We start from the raw sequence: 22,753 nt of genomic DNA on the forward strand, positions 1-22,753 counted from the left end.
CAGTAGAATAAATAAAACCACTCAAACAGAACCCCTGTGACAGAATGAAGTAGGCCAATTTTTTTTTTTTTTTTTTTTTAAGCAACCTGTTGTGCTTTGATCTTAAGACATTCAGAAACAGAAGAGAAACAAAACCACTGACATTTCTGTTTGGAAAAAGGGATGATGGGGACTCCAGAGAACTACAGTAGGAGACATTATCCACAAATAGAGAAAACATGGAAAGGTGGTGGACGTTCCCACGAGTGTCTGGCTTATAAATTAATTAATAAAGAGAGTTTTTAAGAATGTTATTTAGCATAATTAATCAAAATCAATAAAAAAAACATGTAATTGTTTAAGTACATGGGTATGAAACGGTCTATATATGGATATGAAGCATCAGCAGACCCCATAAATCACAAATGTAAATGGATTTCTACCACTGCTGGGACTTTCACAGGATGAGGCTAAAATCTGGAAACACTCCAGGTGGGTTTAGAGTGAAACAAAGGATGGAAATGTGGACATGCGACTCGTGCCCACAGTCAGGTAGGGTGGAGGATCTGTGATGCTGCAACCCCGGGCATTTTGTAAGCATGCATGAAACCATGATCCCTTAAAAATAAAAACCTGGTGACTCTGCAGGAAACGAGCCTAGATGAGGACCTAGGTTTATTTTGTCACCACGGGCGGTAATGGAGGTTTGATTAAAAAAAAATAAACTTTTCTCAAATGCTCCTTGTTGGAGAACAGCGTTGTTTCAGTACGATATTATTCTACTGACAAAAAAAATATTTATTCATTCAGTTTTTTAACAAAACTCCTCCATGGCATCCAATAATTGTGGAGCGCCCATTATCCGTCTTACTCTTAATAAAGACAAAGATAAATGTCCTCTGACTGTGCATGTTTTCAGTACGGATACAGAAAGATGTGAGGGAGAACCTGAGGAAGTCTTCATCAGCACATCAGAGGACGAAGCCCCGTGGGCCTCTTTCAAAATACGGGCAATGCTGGTGGCTGCCAAAGCCAAAAGGAACAAGCTGCAATTTTCCCAGCACGAGTAACACTCTCCTGTCCCTCACCGAGGTGCTACAGAGCCTGGCTTCCTGCCTCGAGTGCTCGACTGGAGCCGCTCATCATCACCGTAATACCAGAGCAGTCTGCGAATTAATGGCAGGCAGTGACAAAGAGGATGTTTTTTTTTTTTTTTACCCGGTTCTTTGAAAAGTGCTGAAGGTGTTTTTCAGAAAAAGACCTTGAGCCTGCAACTCAATTTTAACTCTAGCACGAGTTCTTTATTAAACCGCAGAGATGAGATTTTTCCAAGAAACTAAAGATCTCAGCAGAAGCAGAAAAATACATTCTTACTCTGGCTATTCCTGTTATGTTCATATTTTAATTGACTGCAAAGTTCACAACTATTTATTTTATCTCATAATAAGCTGAAGATTATGAAATAACACAAATCTTTGAACACAAATTGCTCACGGGGACTAAGGCAAGATTACGACATGATCGTTGAAATCAAAGATTTTCACTGGTAAAGATCTGATGTCTGGCTCTCATTTCTATATCTTTTATTGGCAGAAGCAGCTTTAGATGCAAGGCACTGTACCAAAACAAACCCGGCATTACTGGGAGGGCATTTTTAATATGAGTGGATGACTCCTTGTAATTAAATTCTTCATTAGGATGAAACTGGAAACATAAGACAGCTTGGGGTGTTCATCACGCAGCATAATAAAGAATCTAATGAGCCAAAGAGTAAAGGCATCATTTAATAAGCAAGACTTTGATTTTTTTTCTCTCTCTCTCTCTCTCTTAGTACCGTGGTCTGAACCATCATGGCTCGCTGGTCTCTTAGCGTTTTAACGATGTCCAGCGGGAACACCGGCCGACCCTCGTCCATCAGACTCAGCGCCGTCTCCATGGTGATCAGGACACCTGTTCGCCCAATCCCAGCGCTGGGAACCAAATGTGAAAAAAAGACAACTTCAATTTATCGAACCTGACAAAAAAAAAGAATAAATAAAAAAAGTATGAGCGGCTGGCGTTCAATTAAACGTCGTGCTCACGCGTTACCTGCAGTGTACCATCAGCGGCTCTTCGCCTCTCCTCCTCTCCCTCACCGAGCTGATGAAGAGCAGGAAGTCCGAGGGGTCGTCGGGTACGCCGTGGTCCGGCCACGCGACGTACTGCAGGTGTGTCACAGCACGCTCCTCACCTAACTGCATACCACAAATATAAAAGAGGTCGGATAGTGCAAGGTGATTAAAATATTATGCAACGATAATTCAACATTACAAACGTGCGACCTTTGGACTATATCACATCTGCGGGGCCGGAATAGTCCATATAAACATCCACATGATCAGTGAGTGAGATTAGGGAGCAACGAAATGTAAATAGAGGATAGAGGGAAAGACCGGAGCTGAAAAACCAAAAGGAAGGCTGGCAAGGAAAATGGCTGACTTTGAGGTTTCTGACAGGCATGTGGGCCTGCGACTCCATGCAGGGATTAATTTGCTCTGCCAGAAGAGCAGATGGGCCCCACACAGCGGTATCCATGCATGCATGTGCGCGCGCGTTCATATTTCATGCCTCCTTGGACGTAATCTGTTTATTTACCTGTTCGCCATGGAGGCCGACGTGGAAGGTAGCGCCTTTAATCTGATCGCCTGCCCCGATACGATCAAACGGATACCGTTCCCACAGAAAGCCTCCACGGATCTGCCCGCTTGCAACCCACAAGCGAGCAGAGGGGATGGAAAACACACGGAGGCACAGTCTCTCCCACACCCACACACACACGGACAAAAACACCCACGCGGCAGTGACAGCGTGCCAGGAGAGGCCGCCGCCTGCAGAGCGAGCTTCGTTACCTGGCATATGGCGTGAACATGCTACACGCCACTGCAACATACAAGGAGAAATGATCCGTGCTGGAGCGTGCTCAGAATGCACACGGACATGTGAGCAGGTGTGCAGCCGCTAATTGTTTCGTTGGTTGTTTATCCAAGAAAAGTCTCAGAGGAGGGGAAAAAAATACGCTCCAAACTGCTCTCACTCATCTTGGCACTTCACAGATTTGTCATAATTTGAAACAACAACAACAAAAAAAGAAAAAGACGCCTTGCCTTTAAGTACGACTTGGGTGAAACGTTTTGGGGAACCTGTGTTGGGCCGTACATGTCGTTAGGTTTGCGTTCGCACACATCTCTTCAGTTTGGCTATTTGGCTAACTGGACTCTGTATCACATGTGTCCTGCATTGTTTACATCTCAATTGCTGTACTGTGAAATCACTGCTGCACTTTATCCTGGAACTGTCCTGCAAAGTTACTTTTTTATCCTGCAAAGTTACTTCATCTATCCTGCAAAGTTACTTCATTTATCCTGCTAAGTTACTTCATCTATCCTGCAAAGTTACTTCATCTATCCTGCAAAGTTACTTCATCTATCCTGCAAAGTTACTTCATTTATCCTGCTAAGTTACTTCATCTATCCTGCAAAGTTACTTCATCTATCCTGCAAAGTTACTTCATCTATCCTGCTAAGTTACTTTTTTATCCTGCAAAGTTACTTGATCTATCCTGTAAAGTTACTTTCTTATCCTGCAAAGTTACTTCATCTATCCTGCAAAGTTACTTCATCTATCCTGCAAAGTTACTTCATCTATCCTGCAAAGTTACTTCATCTATCCTGCAAAGTTACTTCATCTATCCTGCAAAGTTACTTCATCTATCCTGCAGTTACTTCATCTATCCTGCTAAGTTACTTTTTTATCCTGCAAAGTTACTTCATCTATCCTGTAAAGTTACTTCATCTATCCTGTAAAGTTATTTTATTATCCTACAAAGTTACTTTATTATCCTGCAAAGTTACTTCATTTATCCTGCAAAGTTACTTCATCTATCCTGCAAAGTTACTTCATCTATCCTGCAAAGTTACTTCATTTATCCTGCTAAGTTACTTCATTTATCCTGCTAAGTTACTTTTTTATCCTGCAAAGTTACTTCATTTATCCTGCAAAGTTACTTCATTTATCCTGCTAAGTTACTTCATTTATCCTGCTAAGTTACTTCATTTATCCTGCTAAGTTACTTCATTCTGAAATCCACTGTAATTCACTGAAATTCTCAAGCTGTATGCAAATGAAATGTCATTCTGTACGCACTCTGTGCATACAAAATAACAAAAAAAGTTTGTCTAAGTCTAAGTTTACTCCCCAAATGCTCAGACAAAGGTTTTGGGCACCTAGCGCATTAAAGGGAACACCGTTTTAGCTTTCTTTAGGTTTTACAGCGCTGTACTTCTGTATCTGGCAGTCGTTCCTGCAGGAAACACTTCCCATGCTTTTCTCTCAGAGTGCATCTCTCATGGGACGACGAATAGTGATGCACAGACCCCCACTGTCACTTCCTGTGTAAATAATTATCACTGTGTGTGCAGATAGATCCCCAAATGTAACGGTGATGAGGGTGTAATAGTTCTTAAAATAGCATTTACATAAGTGGCCGTTTAGATTGGAAGAGTTTTATAACGATATAAAAGTCGCTTTGGTCTTAACCCCTCTTGGACGGCGTCAAGCTTAAAACTAAGCTGCATTTACACTAAATAAAAACTTCAAAATCCTAAGCGGTCCCTTTTAGGGCTGGATAAGCAGGAATATCTTCTTTCTCATATCTAAAAAGCTAGACTATGTTATTTTTTTAAGCCTTTACATTGCACAACGTCTTCCTTTGGCTGTTTAAAAATAAATGAATAAATAATCATGTTTAGTCCAATGCCTGACTGTTTTTAGGGGGTTAGATGTTTGTTTAGCACATACCATATTTATGCATTTAAAGGCTTCTGAACTGAACAGGAGAACCAGTGTTGTGTCTACAGCATTAAAAAAACCCATTTTAAATCTGATAATTGTTTCTCTTACTACTTAAGATATACATAGGGAGGTTCTGGAGAGTTCCAGAACGGCTGGTCTGTGTCAGACCGGACCGGCCGGTCTTCTCCATATAACGCAGCCGCAGGAGGCGGAGTACCGCATCAGACTCGGTCAATCTGATATTTTTTTCTATACGAACATCTCCTCCCAATTAAAAACAGAAAGAAGGAAAGCAACTGGAGCGGGTTAAATTGACAAAGATGCTAAAAAGGAGAAAGAACTGAGTGGAGTAGAGAAAGTTTGTGCAGGAGGGGCCAAGGTCAGTGTAACTAGAGTCAGCCAGGCCAGTGGTGACACCGGACACCAGGTTAGCAAACACTCCCTTCATGGCCCCATCATCCCATCCCAGACTTGGTATTCACACTCCTGATCAGTTACATTTTTTATATTATTTACATTTTGCACTGTTGGATCTTATGAAGATTCTAAGTAGAGCTTCCCCCCCGACTGCGCCGCGTTACAAACGTCTCAGGCGGGATCTCCATCATCATGTCAGTGACGTTGGAAGCCATCAGCACCACCAAGGGTAATTTGTTCCCGTCAGAGAATAAAACTTTATTCCACCCTTGAATGTCCCATGTTCAGTTCCCTTCCAAAGTCCAAACAGGCAATTTTGAGGCGTTGAAGGAGACGTGGCCTTTGAAGATGTTCCTTGTTTATGAAACCCTTCCTTCGCAGATGCCGTCTGATGGATTTTGGGCTGCAGTCAGCACCGGTGATGGCCTTAATTTGACCCTCCAGCTCAGCGCCGGTGAGGTTTTTTTTTTTTGGATCTACCACCACTTGATTTTTTTGTTCCATAATCCTGAGGATGTTTTAAGAAATGCAAACTAACTGTCTTACAGTGTCCAACCTCAGCAGCGATGGCACGCTGTGAGAGGCCTTGTTCATGCAGCCCAACAATCCCACCACGTTCAAAGACAGTGAGCTTTTTTTATCTTTGACATCAAGAGATCTTCACAGTGTGATTACTTGTCAGGAAATGACATAGGTACCAAATTTGTTGCACAGATTTTTGGCTTTTAAAGGCTTTTGATCAGCTGATTAACAGCCTATTAGAGTTCAATTGTTGTTTTCAATAAATTACCTGCTCACAACTTTTGCACTGCAAAAACTGGACTAAAACTAAGTAAAGTTTTCTTGAAATCATTGTATTTGTCCTTGATTTGAGCAGCAAGTTTAAATGATCTGCCAATTGAATAGGATTTTTTAACCTAAAATATTTCCATCATCTTATTTCAAGTGCGGTATATCGAATTATCTTATTTTAGGGGTCAAAATAGTCATTCCATTGGCAGATCATCTTATTTACCCACTCAAATCAAGGAGAAATACACTAATTTCAAGAAAATGTTACTTATTTTTAATTCCATTTTTGCGTGGTCTCTTGTTCCCATTTCTTCTTTTTTCCAAATTGAAGCTCTACTTCTTAAGATCCAACAGTGCAAAATGCAAATTCATGCAGTTTTTTTTTTTAAACTGGTCTTAAGATTTCAGTCAGGAGTGTATAATGCTTGTGTTTTGGATGTGTTCAGAGCACACAGAGCATTAAAAGGCAGCCTATCAGCCATGTTACACCAAAAGTGCATAAATAATTAATCTGCTTTATCAATTGAAATTAATGTCAATCCACACTGGCTGACCGGGAAAAGGCACACATTTCTTTACTGCAACAGAAAACATATATCAGAAGTCTGTGTTCAAAGTGAAAAAGGTCATATTTGAATAAATATACACCCTGTCTTCCTATTCTACGTCAGCATTCACAGCCTATATAGTTATTTCTGCCAGTAATTTACTCACCATGTTTGAGTAGCGATTCCTTATGTTGTTTCTATATTGTATGTGTGTTGTAACACTGTGAGCACCATAATGTTCATTATTGTTGCTGGTATTAGTGGCTGAGGAGGCCAGTGTCAGTCGTGGTTGTGGAGTTGATGCAGAGGGACAGATTACTGCACATCAGAGGGGTGAGGAGCGAGGGGGAGGACAGATGAGGAGGGGCGGGAGGAGAGAAATCTGTGCCAGGTACAGGTGCAGTGTGCAGGGCTGGGTTGGTAATGGGTCTTTGCAAAGAATTATATTAATCACTTCAAATCCAGAGGATTATAGTCCAAACCAAGACTTAAAACAGGCTGACAGATGATTACCTTCAGGTCTAGATTGTATTTCAGGATATAGCTTTAGTTTTTGCTCCTTAATATTTGTTTTAATTTTAGAAAAGGCTGCTTGTTTAGTAACCTTAGTTTATTAGCTTAACTTGTATATTATCTTTAATTATATTTACAATTGTTGTTATTTCTATTATGAGATACATATACACAGACATAGTTTTAACAGTTGAAAAAGGTGATTTTGTACAGCACACAAAGTATTCCTGTTAAAATGATGGTTCCACTTGCATTAACAAGCTCCCAGGCTGAATTTGAACCCCAGCCCTGCTTACTGTAGATACTATTTATAAAAGAATTTATTTTGTAATTTACTGCGCCCATTTATTTAATTTTTTTACAGACACCGTCCATTATGCTGTTAGGATCAGGTTCAGGGATTGAGTAGACAAGGAGTGAAAAGGCAGCTCAAGTTTAAACCTTTAGAAGATTTATTGTTCAAGACTAATTTGAAAGATTAAAAGAGAGTCTGGCTTATTGGAAGAATAAATAAATAAGAGTACTTTATAGTTAGAAGTAATCTTTGGTTTAGCATGCGATCACCCTAAAACAGCGCTCATAACCCTTGAACCTTCTTTTTAATACCACAAACTTTGTTGCATTTTATTTATTGAAGGTGAACACAGAGCAAAATATGGTTGGAGGATCATCTTCCAGCAAAACCTCAGCCCTAAGCTTACACCCAGGGCTGCAACTGAATGGTTCAGAACGGCCTAGTCAAAGCCCAGACCTAAATCCAATGTAAAATCTGTGGCAAGACTTGAGAATTTGCTCTTTACTGATGCTATCCGTCTAATCTCACAGAGCTTGGGGCTGGTGGTGCAAAATGTACCCCTCTAGATGTGCAGATTCTTTCAAAGCCCACTTTTCAGTTTTTACCTTTTTGTGCCTCAGGGTGAACTGCCTCGTCACGTACGCCAGGGTGCACTCCTCCGAGTGACACTTCACCGACAAGTGGCCGTAATCCTTCACCTCCGGCGGATGTGGCCAGTACTGGTGGCACTTGGTCTGCAACACGTATGACATCAGCAACATACTGCATTAGGTTCTGACATGAGTGACGGGTCAGCAAACATTTCACCGCTGCTGCTACAGCAGCTGCTGCGCGCCGCTCAAAGGAAATCAAAATCATATTCAAAAAGCCTGCTCTGATCCACGGGGCGGCCTGACGGACAAAAGCAATTCATCAGGGCTGAGAGCCGTTGCATGTAGGTACGACCGTGCGCAGCCAGGAGAAACCCTGGACACTTGATGAGATTCAGACACGATGTAGGCTTAATGAAAACATCTGGTTTCTAAGCAACAGGCAAGCTGAGACGGGCACGTCCATGCCCCTCCTCTGCGTCGGGTTATTTATCTCATCGGCATCTGGCTCACGCCTGCGTTCAGCCATTCTTTGCACAGCGAAACCCAGTAATTAGTCACAACTGTGCCATCTGATCATTGTTGTGTGCAAACATCTCCACTGAACCCCCCTCCTCTAATCACTGTAATCGAAATTAAACCTGACGCGGCATGTAGCAATTAGCCAGCGGCGCTGCACTAATTGATGCGTTAACGCGCCGCTGATATCGAGCCGTGTCGTTTTACAGAGGCTTCCGCAAAACTGTGGCCCGTTCACAGCTCGTAAAAATAAATAAATAAAATAAAATAAAATAAAAGCATGGTATACCCGGCCCCTCTCTGTTAGAGTTGTAAGCATGATGATGGTGTGCGTCTGCTGCTCCCATACGGTTTGCCAAAAGTGAGCGCAGGTCTGCGGAAGTGGACCTTGAGCTGCAATGTAACGTAAACACACGCCGGACTCAGGGGGCGCCACCTAGGAGACACACACACACACACACACACACACACACACACACACACACACACACACACACACACACATTAACACACACCGAGATGAACAGGATGAGACGGGGACAGGAGGCGGTTTCAGGCAAGGGACGCTCACCGTGACGTGGCTGGCGTTGATGTAGTCCTCCTTCCCCTGCAGCACCACGCGGGTGTCGTCGTCTGAAAGCAGAGGCGGACAGCGGCGGGTGAGGGTCGGCGACAGAGCCGTCACAAAACGGAGTTTCATGACGGCCAACGTGCGGAGGAGGCAGACGTGCAAAAACAAACAGGCGCGCAGACGCACAGCAAGGGGGCACTTACAGGGCAAAACGTCTCTGTAGCGGTTCTTTTCCTGGTTCTCGGGCTGCCGTGCACAGCACAGGGACAAGCCAGGCTTCCTCTTGTACAAGTTCTAGGAATTACAGGCATGCAAACACACACCGACATGCGTGTAAATACACACGGAGGCACACACACACGCGTGCGTAGGAATTAGAAGGACTCAAGGTCAGCGCTGCTTTTATGAACGGCTTCTGGCTAAAGATTAGGACCAAACATCTGTCCAAAAAGGCAGCGCTTTTAAAGCGGAGATGCACTGAGAGGTCAGCCGATTTTTGGCTCGTTTGTCCCTGAACCTGCGACCTCCTGCTCAGAAATGAAAGAAGAAAAAAAAAATCCAGTCTTTTGCTGGGCAGTGAACACAAGTGGGCGCTTACAGCAGCTCTCTTCGTTGGGGAAGCTGTGACTGACTGAGGCTTTCCTGCAGAAGTGAGACGTTTAAAAGGAAGTCAGGTGTAAGTGAGAACCTATTTAAAAAAAAAGAAGTTTCACTGCAACATACTGACAAACGTAGACATGTCGGCTTTTCATTCAGGCAGAGATGCTTTTTCATCAGATAACAGGAAGGAGTCGCTCTGTTCAGTCCTTTTGAGCTTTCCACATGTCTGTCGTGGAACAAATGCCAGATTTGGAAACGCTGAGAGCCTTTTTCTTAGCAAATTTAACAATATATGTCCTCCAGGCAATATGTAGAGCACTGCAAAAACGGAACTAAAAATAAGTAAAATGTTCTTAAAATTAGTGTGTATTTGTCCTTGATTTAAGCAGGTAAATAAAATGATTTGTCAGTGAAATAAGATTTTTGCACTTAAAATATGAACAACTCATCTCTATCATCTTATTTCAAGTGCAGGATGTCTAATTATCTTATTGTAGGGGTCAAAATACTCATTCCACTGGCATATAATCTTATTTACCTGCTCAAATCAAGGACAAATACACTAACTTTAAGAACATTTTACTTATTTTTAGATCCGTTTTTGCAGTGAGGTTTCAGTAATGCTACGCTCCATGAGATGGAGTCAAAATGTCGACTCCTTAATCATTTTGTGTACTATTAATAATTAATGTTCCTCACGGCAGGTGGGCTAGAGTTGAATTATTACTTTCAAAAAAACAAAAAAAAACAGGCTGAGATAAAACTGGCATCAGTAGGTTAAAGCTTCACAACAAATGGCCCACTGCAAAAAGAGAACTAAAAATAAGTATAATTTTCTTGAAATTAGTGTATTTGCCCTTGATTTGAGCAGGTAAATAAGATTATTTGCCAATGGAATGAGTATTTCTACCCCTAAAATAAGATAATTAGACATCCTGCACTTGAAATAAGGTGATGGAGATGAATTGTTCCTATTTTAAGTGCAAAAATCTTATTCCATTGGCAAATAATCCTATTTATCTGCTCAAATCAAGGAAAAATACTTTAATTTCAAGAATTTTTTTTTATTTTTAGGTCTATTTTTGCAGTGCCCAAATATTTATCAACAGTGCATCTCTACTTAAAATGCTTAGTATGGTTTTACACATCTAATCGGGACAAAATAAATCCAACTTGTATCAAACACAATTGTGTCTTTTGCCGTGTTTAAAATCTAAGTACCTCAAAATGGAAGGACAGGGTGCCTGACTGTATCCCTCTCTCTAGCCGTGTCATGGATTCCTCCAGCGTGGCGACCCGCTCCGGCTGACCCGGTGACTGAGGCTTGCTCTCCTGTGCCGGGATGGTGAGCGAGAGGGCAGCGAGAGACAGCTGCAGCTGAGGCATGACCCGGCCCGGACCTGGATAACGAGGACAGTCCGAGGCTGCGATTAGCGCTCGTTTGCATCTCCTCTCCTTCCACCTCGGCGCTTTGGTCTCGGCGGTACGCACCTTTACGTCTGACGAGCAGCGCCAGCTGTCGCGAGTGCGACTCCCGGCTGGCTCGTATGAACATGACGACCTGGTCGTGCGTGTGCTCGGAAATGTCCCGACCGTTGATGAGCACCACCAGATCGCCCTCCTGCAGTCTGGGTTCAGATCGACCGGCCTAACGAAAAAAACAACAACACAGAAGGTTAAAATCCAATTTAATTTAACAAGAACAAATATGTTTCTTTTTACAAGTTACCAGTCCTAATTCCTATATAAACGCTAGTCTCCGGTTAAGAAGTGTTATTCCTGATTTTCCTTGTTTTAAGTTGATCATATGCTGGTGAAGATTCTCAGTCATCCAGGTCATTGTCATTCCAAAAAAAGTAAAAAACAAAGCAACTGGACTTGTTTTACGTAGTTGAAGACGTTTCGCCTCCTCTCCAGGAAGCTTTCTCAATTCAAAAAGTTTTGAACTACGAAAAACAAGTCCAGTTGCTTTGTTTTTTACTTTTTTTTGGAATAAGTTTTGGAGAGTAGCTTTCTGTTTACCTTGGTTATAATTATAGCCGGATAGATGGCCATCTTTCTTAGCCACTCTTCAAAATGGGCAAGAAAATATTTAAGTGTGATTGAGTTCTCCTGCTGACAGCTGAGTACGGTAGAGGATGTGTCCTGCTGTGGGCCTGTTTCTCTACAAATGGCCCAAGAAACTTTGCTGCAGGGCATCGAGCCATACAATCTTTGAAACACCAGGAGATTCTTTTGTGGTGCAAGTAACCCTTTATTCGCAGTATTCAGGTAGGAAATGGTCAGATAGAGGAGGGGACAATAGATGCAGCAATGGTCCCAATGTCTGGAATCGAACCCCAGACACTGTATGTGGGGCGTCCGCTGTAAATATATGCCACACGCCTCCATACCGGATTTTAAACAAAAATGTACTCTGCCAGAAAACTAAAAATTGGTTCCTGCAAACATAGTGTATTCCCTAATGAACACAGAAATGCTTCACCAGACATAAAATAAACCGTCTTGCACGTCTATCGCCCCAGACGGAAATCCTAGAGAAAACTTATGGGGTGAAGTTTAAAGAACTCATAGATATCAGGAGGGGCACAAAGAGTGACGATGAGTTTGTCCTCAGACTTCCCATCTTCATCGCCGTCCTTCAATCACTCTGGAAATCCACTACTATGTCACATAGAGGGGTCTTTCTGATTGGTTGACACTCTGCGTCCAGCTGCATAGGTCCAGATTTTCCAACTCTAGCCTCTACCGCTTCAGACGCTTGAAAGCTTAAAACGGTTGAAAACGCGCTGCTGAACCTCTGGGCGCTCCTAGAGGCGCGTCCACCATAGACTTTGCTTGTAAACCTGACGCCCCGACTCTCAAAACGTTTCGGGGCATCACTAAAACCACAAGGGTTTAGTGAAATTTCAAGACTGATGCTCTTTTGTACTTTTTATTGCAGAGACAATTTGTCATTTAACGGCGATGGAAAGGTTTCCTGGCTCAGAGGCAGGAATAAAAATACTCAAACCAGACTACTCCCACCCCCAGGCTTCAGAAATCAAACAGGATTCCTCAGTTGGAGTGCGGTGTTTTCTTTTTCCTAAATCATTTCCTCAAAATCTCTGAAAGGCAACAAAAACGGCAACAGTATTTCCCCTCGGAGAGCCACTGCCGCCGCCTTCTCTCCACTTTCACACCCAGCGTTGCTGCTGAGTGTCGTCTTGATCGTGGACCCAAACATTAAGGCGAGCGTAATCCTGGATTATTGTTTGACCTTGGAGCAAATAACACAGCTACACTCTTTGCTGGTTCTTTGCTCTCCTGGGGAGAGGAACAACGGCCTTAACTTTCCTCCAACTAGACACAATCTGTCTGTGTGAGATCTGGTTGAATCTGAAATTTTCAGGGTGGTTATGCAACTTTTTCCAGCCTGATAATTGTAATCAGATAAAAAAACAAAAACTATTTGTGCCATTTTTAAACTAGCAGGCGTTCCTACTGATCCATGTAATATTATCCTCAAAGTTTCAATTTACCTAAATAAGACGGAGCTCTTTTTCTTTATGATTTCAGAAAATCTTTTGATGTTGTGTAGCATTTGTGCAAAAACAAAATCTGAAAAAAAAAGAAAATGCTGCCATCTTGCCACAATTTTTTCTCATAATCGGGCATAGAGTGAAAAAACGACATAATATTCAGCCTGTTCTTACCGGGGAGTCCGGTTTAACGTGCGATATGGCCAAAGGCATCTTCTGATCCACTCCACCCTGGGAGGAGATCAACAACTTAATCAATTATATTATTAATCAATTAATAATAATGGTGCACACAGGCGGCGTGAGGACGTACTTTTACATTGAAGCCAAATTTGCCCTCGTGGTCCGGAGTGATGCATATCAGCATCAGGTCACCGTCACCGAGCGCATCCTGCATGTAGAGCATGTTATGAATATGCACAGACTGAATGGGCACGCAGTATTAAAAAAAAAAAACAGTGTTAAAATGAAAAAGAAATACTTTATTGTAGTGGGACGAGCTGTCGTCTTCTCCTATACTGTCTTCAGCTTGCAACAAACCCTCCCCACTTCCTTGACTGTTGGAACCAGAAAAGCTGGAAGAAAAATTATTAAAAATTACTCTGAGGTGACACGGTTCGTAACAGGGCATCTGATTTTACATGCTCTTACACTAACCTCCAAGCGTTGATGCGTTTTATCGTGAAGCAGAGCTTAAATCAGGGCTGAACGATTAATTGCTTTTGCAATAATATCGCGATAGGATAAAACGCGATTTTCTAACCGCAATGGACGCGATTTGACCGGTCACATGATCGGGGGCTGACTCGCTAGCAAAGTAACACGGAGGGAAAGTCGATATCGTCTGCGACTTACCTGAGAGCGTCTATTCAGTGCTGGAGGGAATTAAAGTGATTTGCTCTCGCTCCTCTTTGAAACCAGCAAAAGTTGACATGCTGATTTTCCTGGCAAAAAAATCTGTGAGCTTCTAAAAGAACAAAGACAAATCTTTGTGGCTGACAGTGCCATACGTTTTTTGCTGCTCTTACTGAGTGAATATATAATTTATATGATTGTTCGAAAAGTTTTTCTTAGGATTTAAAAAGGTCATACGCTCATTTATTTTCTGTTTATTTGAGAGTTTGATTTACCTATAAAAATGTCAACAAGAAGACATTAATTCGCTATACTATCCTGCACTTTAGTATGTTTGATGCCACTGGAGATCAGTCATTAATTTCGTATCTTATTTTATTTATTTATTTATATATAGACTGTCCTGTTAAAATCTGACAGTGTTCAAGGAGTGGAGTCCATATGTTTATATATCATGTTTCATGAAACATCAAAATATGTTAATAAGGTAAAGCCACAGATTTGTTTCGTTTATTGTCGTAATCTGTGCTTTAAATAAACCTGATTTATTGTGAAACAGATTTGTTTGTATATGTTTAAAAAGGACATGAGAAATCAAACTGGGAGAAATAAAAATTGCATTAAATCGCAATATTAAGATAACAAAATCGCAATTACATTATTTTCCAAAATCGTTCAGCCCTAGCTTAAATGAAGTGGAAGGAAATAATATACGTTGTTTAGAATATTACACTAATATACCAATCTGAAAAACAGCGTTTAACGGAGGGCTCTCTGTAAACGCTGTATTAATGTTGATTACATTAATACAGCGTTTACTAATCAGGTGAATCCAGAATTTTATACAAGCGTATTGATGTACTGAATATTTCCGTACGTCACTCTTTAAGTGACGTACGTCTAGTTATCTATATATTATACTCATAGGACAAATCTATCAGTAAAACTCTATAATATGTCAAATCTCTATATTTATTCAGTAAAAACCCATGTCCTGTACTTATGGAACCATTGTTTATCCTGCACTTGCTGCTATTGCACTTCTGGTTAGACCTAAACTGCATTTTGTTGCCTTGTACCTGTACCTGTGTAATGACAATAAAGTTGAATCTAATCTAATCTTAAGCGACGCATCGTTTTCTTCTAGCTGAACAGTGACTTGTGGCGTCGATGACGTAAGATCCCAATAAAAAAAAAAAACATTAACATGTGCAGGCGTTGTTTGTGTGACACTGACTGGTGAGGTGATGCGTCTCCTTCGCTGTCCTTGCTGCTGCTCACGGAGTCCCTGTACGTGTAGAAGACGTCCTCTCCCTCCGACACGTCTTTCAGGTCCGTGCTGAGCTCCACCGACGACGGACGAGGCTTTCTGATCTCATGGCGAACTCGGGGACTTCTCCTGCCGCACCAACAAAGGAAGCGTACAGTTGGAGCTTTTTTATTAAGCAATTTTGCTCCCGTTAAAAGCAGCAGTCTTTATTTGTTTTTACCAATTGGGGGTTGATGGCGGTGACCTGGAGGGCAGACTCTTCGTCTCCAGATTTTCTGATGAAAGAGACCTCCGCAGAACCGGGTTCCACACCATCCCCCCAACAACCCTATGGCACACCGGGCCCCTGCCACCCAAGAGTCAAATGTTTAGAGAGCAGCAGCTTGGAGGCGACAAACAAGCAAGTGTGAGATGAACTGAACGCTTACTCCTCAGTTTTACTGTTGCTCAGGCCCAGGTGCTGCGTTATCAGCTTTTTGTACCCCCTAACTGTGCTGCTGCTGCTGCTGCTGTGTTTGGCGCTCCTGCCAGTCCGGCTGGAGGAGAAGAAGTTGTGGTGGTCCACACAGGACCGCCACAAGTTCTTACAAGTCTTGGGGCAGGGCAGGTTTAGAGACACCTCACAGTCCTGGGTCTCCCCCTGCAAAGAGCAGAGTTAAGAGTCTTTAATGCAGCAACACCACGCAGGTTCACACCCTAGCTCTAACAGAAGCTTGCTGCTCTTCTACGTGTTTTTTCATGGCAAAGTTCCTCAGTTTAATGAGCATGTTTATCGGGTCTAAACACAAAAGGCCACTATTAATCCACAGTGACCAGGCTTTAATGGAGTATATGACCTGCAAAACACACAGCATGTGCGAAAAGGAGGGACATTCAAAGAGACAGACAGAACGAAAAAAGGATGATGGACTAATGGATGGATGGAGGGATTATGGCACCAAAATAACAGGAAAACAAGTCACTAGGTCACTGCTGAGTGACTGTATTGGTTGTGATTCATCCACATTTTCCTCACTCGTTTTCATCATCTTGATGAGTTCATATCTAACTGAGTTTTAGTAACCTGACACCGCCAGATAGATTTGCTCCGCATATCCATCTGGAAACCTTCCGTTGAAGTAATTTTTGGAAGGGGCGAAAATACTGGTTAGCTGATTGGCCTATGTTGGTGATAGACAGGCCAAATAAACCAATCAGATCAACGAAGCATATGACGTACTCGTCAACATGCTTCGTCGTCGAGCGACGACGAAAACACAACCACAAGCCAAGCTACTCTTGCTGCTGCAGGTAAAGGCTCGTTAGCTCAGCAAAGAAATACTCTGTAATTCCGATAAAACTTGCTCGATAGCCACGCTAACGCTAGTTTCATCGGCTGAAGCCGCCATGTTCTTTAGACTGAACTGTCGATCTTCTCGTTGCGTCACACCTCAACCCGCCTCAAAGCCAACGGTGATTGGACGTTCGTTTGGTGAACAGCTCCAAATTTTCTTTAACGGAGAGTAGCCAGACTGATCTGCGAGTGAAACCTTGAAAGCCCGCGAGATCAGGATGGTCTCACGAGGCTAGAGTTTTAGTGCATCCGTCACAGAAATCGACATCAAGCGTGGGCATCGGTGGCAGTGACAGGCCATCCAATTGACATACTATGACCTTGTAAGGCTCTTAAAAGCATAAAAAACAAAACATCTAAGTACTCGTAATTGTTATCTTCCACCTATCCGGGACTGGGTCATGGGGCAGCAGACTCAGGAAGGACACCCAGACTTCCTTCTCACCAGACACCTCCTCCAGCTCCTCTGGGGGAAGCCTAAGATGCTCCCCGGCCAGCAGAGAGACATATGGCCTCTCCGGTGTGTTCTGGAGCTCCTACTGGTGGGACGCGCCTGGATCAGCGCCGGAGGGAGGAGTCCAGGGGGCCAAAGCCACCTCAGCTGATTCCTTTCAGGTGGAGGAGCAGCGGCTCAACTTGGAGCCCCTCCTGAATGGTTGAGCGGCTCACCCTATCCCTAAGTTACTACTGTTTTTAATGTTCTTTTTTTTTTGTTTGTTGCTTTGATTCTGTTTTATTTTCCTATATTTTAATCATGTTGCATTGTCTCTGTACTGACTTGTGCTATATAAATAAATTTGCCTTGCCTTGCCTAAGAGAGTGCCCGGCCGCCCTGAAAGGAAGCTCCTTTCAGTCGCTTGTATCTAGGATCATGGAGTTTATCTAGGATCTAGGAATTTGGTTCATGACTTTTGGCCATGAACCAAATCTCATGACCATAAGTGACGGTAAGAACGTCGTAGACTGACTAGTAAATGAAGAGCTTCGCCTTTCAGCTCAACTCTCTCTTCCCCACCATGTATTGGTGCAGCGTACTCGTTAATGCGACTGCCGCACCGATCCATCTCTCGATCTCCCGCTCCATTCTTCCCCTCACTCGTGACCCAACGATACTTGAGTCAGGGACTCCGCTCCAACCTGGTGAGGGCAAGCCACCCTTTTCTAGTCAAGAACCAAGGCCTGCGGGTTCATCCCCATGCAAAGCGGCATGCTGTAGAGGAACCGCTGGAGGGCGTAGAGATCGTCTGATGTTCCACGCCCAGGACAAAAACCACAACTAGCTCCAGGTTATTGCAGTATTGTACGTTCTCATCCTGTGAGAACAATCTGGATTGGGTATAATGTGCAGCTCTATGATGGTTAGACGGTCAGATGATTGGACTGAGGGATTAACAGACTAATGAATGGATGATAGACAGATGGACAGACCTTTAAAACTACATGTTGGGGATTAAGGTCTATAAATAAAAAGTTTTTTTTTTTTTTTTTTGTCATTTTCCAAACTTTTTGTCCTGGAAGATCCATGAACCACATTCAGAACGTTTCCCTAATTTTTCCAGACTGTGTACACAGCAAAATTGGAACTAAAAAGTACGTAAAATTTTCTCGAAATGTATTTTCCTTGATTTGAGCGGGTAAATAAGATTGTCTGCCAATGGAATAAGTGTTTTGACACTTAAAATAAGCTAATTTGATGCACTGCACTTCAAATAAAATGATAGAGATGAGTTGCTCCTAATTTAAGTACAAAAATCTTATTCCATTAGCAGATAATAAGATAATCTTATTCAACTGCTCAAAGTAAGGGTAGACACAGTAATTTTAAGAATATTTTGCTTACTTTTAGTTATCTTTTTGCAGTGTAGGAACCACAGACTGCATTTTGTTTGATTTTCTACTGAATAGTCCGTTTTCAAACACACAAACAATGCTATCTGAAAGGCATAAAGAACATTTTTTGCACGTCTCTTTGATCAAAGATGGTTGGACCTGCCAACCACACAGAGGGAGGAACGCTGCACTTATTCTGAGCCATTCTTTGAACCGACTTATCAATGAAGTCAGAGACTCACGTGTTTACGCTTCAGGTGCACAATGAAGCGCCTCCTCTTGTAACCTATCTTGATGATGTTCCCCCTGCAGGGAAGCGTCGCATTTACTCAAAACGAAACGAGAGAACAAAGCGTGATAACGAGCGGCGGCGTTACTCACCAGGGGAAGAAACTGGAGCAAATCATATCACAGAACATCGCAACACCACTGGAGGTCAAACCCACCATTAGAGGTGTATCGTGGGTGTCCTGAGAGACAGAAAACAAATTAGCAACGGGTGCTGATTTCACACCAATGCTGCTTTCTATTGGACCAACAGCTCAGTTTGCATTTCACGTACAACTCATTCAGCGATTTTTAACGGTGCCAAAGTTCCCGAATGACAATAAAAAACAAAAGCTTTTGCCCACAAGACAATAAATCTTAAAAGAAAACAGGGAAACCCTCCTCGAATTTATTAAAAACCACAAAAAGCGCTTTGTGAGCATAAAGCAATAATATTACCATGGCGGTATGCAGCTCCACTCCGTACAGCTCCAGCGTCCGTGCAGTGTTGAGAAAACACAGCTCCGCCTCGCTCTGCTTAAGCCCCCTAGGAACACACACACACACACACACACACACACAGTCACATACCACAACAGGAATTGCGCAACAAACCCGCCGTTCCCCCTATTAGAGCTACCAAACCTACTTGTGTTGTGGATGCAGATCTTCCACTTTCGCCACAAAGTCCTCGTCCTGTTCGGGGATAAAGTGGCATTTCGAGAGGTACCCAGGTTGTCTGGACGGACAATGATCCCCCATCTCCGCTGCAGGTGAATGAAAAGATACACTGAGCATCCACAGGAAGACATAAACACCCCACCCAGCACACAACCTGTGTTTCCCCCCCACGTCCGGTTACTGTAGGAAAGCTGCTAAATGAAAGCAGCCTCCCAGGAGTAATTACTCAGGCAGTCTCCACCGAGTCATTAATCATCTCATCTTCTGTTTTAGGGAAGAGACGGGACTCACACTGCACAGCGTAAGAAGCCAGCACCACAGCTGCACTCAGCGGGCACTGCAACCTGCAATCAGACACCGTGATTACACATTGCACGCTCCCCAGCTAAACAAACACGGAGCGCCGGGGGGGGGGACGAGGAGGCGCTGGCTGTGAAGCCGGACAACTGACCGTCCTTCCCTGATGTCGCTCCTGATCTGGAGGAAGTACAGGTGCCTGCGGGGGTAAAGAAAAAAAAGAAAAAAGAGGAAGTTTATCAGCCCACGCCTGCTTTCCATACCCTGAAAGGGCCTCTCTTTGACACGCTGGTGTTTGTCAGGCACACCGGCAGCTCGGCCATTAGAGGATACAGCTACTTGGAAATGTTTCGGCACGTATGAGCCGAAGGTGTGGGCCGTTTTCAACAGACACTATAGATCTGCAGGGAGAAATGGTTTATGTGTCCAGTGAAATGTCTCCATTAGGACGAGAACAAATGGGAATTGTGCCCCAATATGTCTGAAAGCAAGTTGTTCATTTCTAATTAAAGGGTCTAAAATGTTAAAGGGTCTAAAACATGGGCAAAAATCTCTCAAACTCTGATGAGTGCTGTAACAATGTGCAGATGTTCCTGATATAAAGCAGCTCTGCTACATTTGTGGCAGAGAAGAGATAAACAGGAGCTCCGATTTGGATTACTGTAAAAGGTGGGGCTCTAGAACTATAACTTCTTATGTTTTTACTGTCGTTTCAGGCTGAAACCGAAGAAAATGCCTCCAAACTTCATGAAAATGTGTAAAAACAAATAATGCTGATCAGAGAGACTGATCTCTGATCATTTAATTGGTAAAAGCTCTGACCTGCCGGGACCAACGCTAGCCGAGTCCCAATTTCCATCTAACAGTAAATAACAATAAAATACTTTAAAATATAATATAAATACTATTTTCTAGACAGTACAGAGCTGTGTGTCTCTGCATCAGGCAAATACTACAAATACTACAAGTAGAGCAAAGATCCTGGAGGTTATAGAAACCCTTTTCTCCATCCCTACTGCAATTTAAACTGTTAAATACTTTAAACAGCAATCACAGTTAAGAGGTAGTACAATCTGATAGGAAGGTTAAACCTGCGTCAATGAATACTCAGCATTCTCCCTTCACAAAGCTCCACCCTGAAGGTTCAGGGTGATATTAAAAGTATGACCTTCCTACGGCCGTTTCTAGCTGGATTCTCTGTTTTTACCATTATAGTTGCATTAAAAAAACGACCCTCATTCATGGATTAGAAAAGTAAGGCAAGGCAAATGTATTTGTATGGCACATTTCAGTGCAAGGACAACGCAAAGTACATGATTAAAACACTAGAAAATAAAAACAGAATAAAAGCAAGTTGGAATAAAATGAAGAAAAATGGAAACCAAAAGCAAATAATGATTTTAAAAACAGTTTGACTACAAACTTAAATGATGTTTCAGTAAAACAGTTTAACTAGAACAGTCAAAGGCAATCTGAACAAATATGTATTTTATCTTGATTTAAAAGAACTCAGGCTTCCAGCACTTTTACAGTTTTCCTGAAGTATCATAATTATGTTGTTAAAATGCAACACCATACCCTCTATGTTCATTCATTTTTTTTAAGCTGTATCTTATTTGTATTTTATTCTATTAACCAATCATTTTATTAACAATCATCGAATACTGTTGCCCTTCTTAGGACTGTAGCTAATGCAGGATAGGCAGATTATCAAATTATGTTTTTCTAAGCAGCCGTCCAGAGGAAAAAACTGATGCTCAAAAAAGATAAATAAACAATGCTTCAGGAAAAGGCTGGGCAATATGTAGCGATTCAAAAAATATTGAGATTTCTTTTAAACGATATAACTTGAGAAACTATATTCTTTAAATTGAGATAATTACACTTTTATGTATTCCAGTAGGTTATTTTTCAGCCATTTCTCACATTTATCTACAGCCGTTTGCTACAGCTATTACTTATTTCGATATTAACTCACAAAAAAACAAATATGATTTGATCATTTTATTTCTAAGCAGGCATATAAATCAAAAACATTCTTATAATTTTAACATAATATTAATCATAATAGATCACCTGTTCACTATAGTCCAATGCCTTGCATATTTCAAAATAAAGGTCCATCTTAAAAATGACGATATGTATTGATATTTTCATTTGGCATCCATGTAATCGGATCCTTAATCATTTAATTGATATAGCAATGTGGTTGGATGTATTGTTACACCCCTAATAATTACTTTATGAAAAGAAAGACAAATCGAGATAAATATCGTCATTCAGCTTAAAAGTAGAGAGATATTATTTTTGGTCCACATTGCCCAGCCCTACTTCAGGATATAAAAGGATATTAAATGTAGCCCAAAAACAACGGTTGAGATGTAATTAGAGAAAGTTGACAGAAAAACTGGAAAACAATGAAGCTGGGAAAGCTTGATTAATTATTGAAGAAAAGCTAAATTTTCAAATAGCCCTTTAAAAAAGGAAAAAGAAGAAACATTTCCACTATTATTTGACAACTCATAGTACCAAAAAATATGAACAAGCCTCCTCCGACCTTAGATTTATAAGGTTAACTCTGCAGTTTCAGCAATGTCTAAGTGATCATTTTCATGCCACCAACAATTATGATTGGTGTGAACCAATCATTTTAGCTGCTAGAAAATGTTAACAATAATCAGTTTACAGTGACATATTGGCGCTATTTTATGACAGAAGTGCACCGACCTGGTCTGCTCATGCTGCAGAGAGTTGGGATCAGAGATGAAGAATCGCACTCTGAAGTTCAGATAAAAGGGGGATGCAAGACCTGCAAAAATAATCACATTATTTTAAAAAAAAGGCCAGTATTTATATTTACCCACAACTATGTCCCTCTTTTCCGCTGTACCCCTCTTGTTTTTTTGGGGTTTTTTGCATTTAAATCTACATTGTACAGAAATTTCAACAACAAATAATATACCTTTTATCTGCTTCTTCAAGGGCTTCTCTGGCTCCAACCATCTCTACGAAGAAGGAAAATAATTCATAAGCCATAATAGCCAT

The 22,753-nt window shown here is 41.9% G+C and overlaps 1 protein-coding gene across 3 annotated transcripts in view; it reads right to left on the bottom strand.

The window, feature by feature from the left end:
- ptpn3 (protein tyrosine phosphatase non-receptor type 3) overlaps nt 1-22,753 on the bottom strand; it is a 32,954-nt gene that overhangs the window by 1,332 nt on the left and 8,869 nt on the right. For all 3 annotated transcript variants that reach the window (XM_036133670.1, XM_036133685.1, XM_036133679.1), the window contains 22 exons: nt 22,671-22,713; nt 22,436-22,517; nt 19,863-19,907; nt 19,703-19,755; nt 19,380-19,497; nt 19,190-19,277; nt 18,845-18,933; nt 18,706-18,769; nt 15,729-15,940; nt 15,521-15,646; nt 15,268-15,429; nt 13,657-13,750; nt 13,489-13,566; nt 13,350-13,406; nt 11,146-11,302; nt 10,876-11,054; nt 9,258-9,348; nt 9,055-9,116; nt 8,773-8,919; nt 7,980-8,108; nt 2,068-2,213; nt 1,814-1,949 (listed from right to left, as the gene is read on the bottom strand). In XM_036133670.1, coding sequence (XP_035989563.1) covers nt 1,814-1,949; nt 2,068-2,213; nt 7,980-8,108; nt 8,773-8,919; nt 9,055-9,116; nt 9,258-9,348; nt 10,876-11,054; nt 11,146-11,302; nt 13,350-13,406; nt 13,489-13,566; nt 13,657-13,750; nt 15,268-15,429; nt 15,521-15,646; nt 15,729-15,940; nt 18,706-18,769; nt 18,845-18,933; nt 19,190-19,277; nt 19,380-19,497; nt 19,703-19,755; nt 19,863-19,907; nt 22,436-22,517; nt 22,671-22,713 — 2,358 coding nt within the window. The remainder of the gene's footprint in view (nt 1-1,813; nt 1,950-2,067; nt 2,214-7,979; nt 8,109-8,772; nt 8,920-9,054; nt 9,117-9,257; nt 9,349-10,875; nt 11,055-11,145; nt 11,303-13,349; nt 13,407-13,488; nt 13,567-13,656; nt 13,751-15,267; nt 15,430-15,520; nt 15,647-15,728; nt 15,941-18,705; nt 18,770-18,844; nt 18,934-19,189; nt 19,278-19,379; nt 19,498-19,702; nt 19,756-19,862; nt 19,908-22,435; nt 22,518-22,670; nt 22,714-22,753) is intronic.

This window comes from Fundulus heteroclitus, chromosome 3 (genome assembly GCF_011125445.2).
Source record: "Fundulus heteroclitus isolate FHET01 chromosome 3, MU-UCD_Fhet_4.1, whole genome shotgun sequence".
Taxonomy (NCBI): domain Eukaryota; kingdom Metazoa; phylum Chordata; class Actinopteri; order Cyprinodontiformes; family Fundulidae; genus Fundulus; species Fundulus heteroclitus.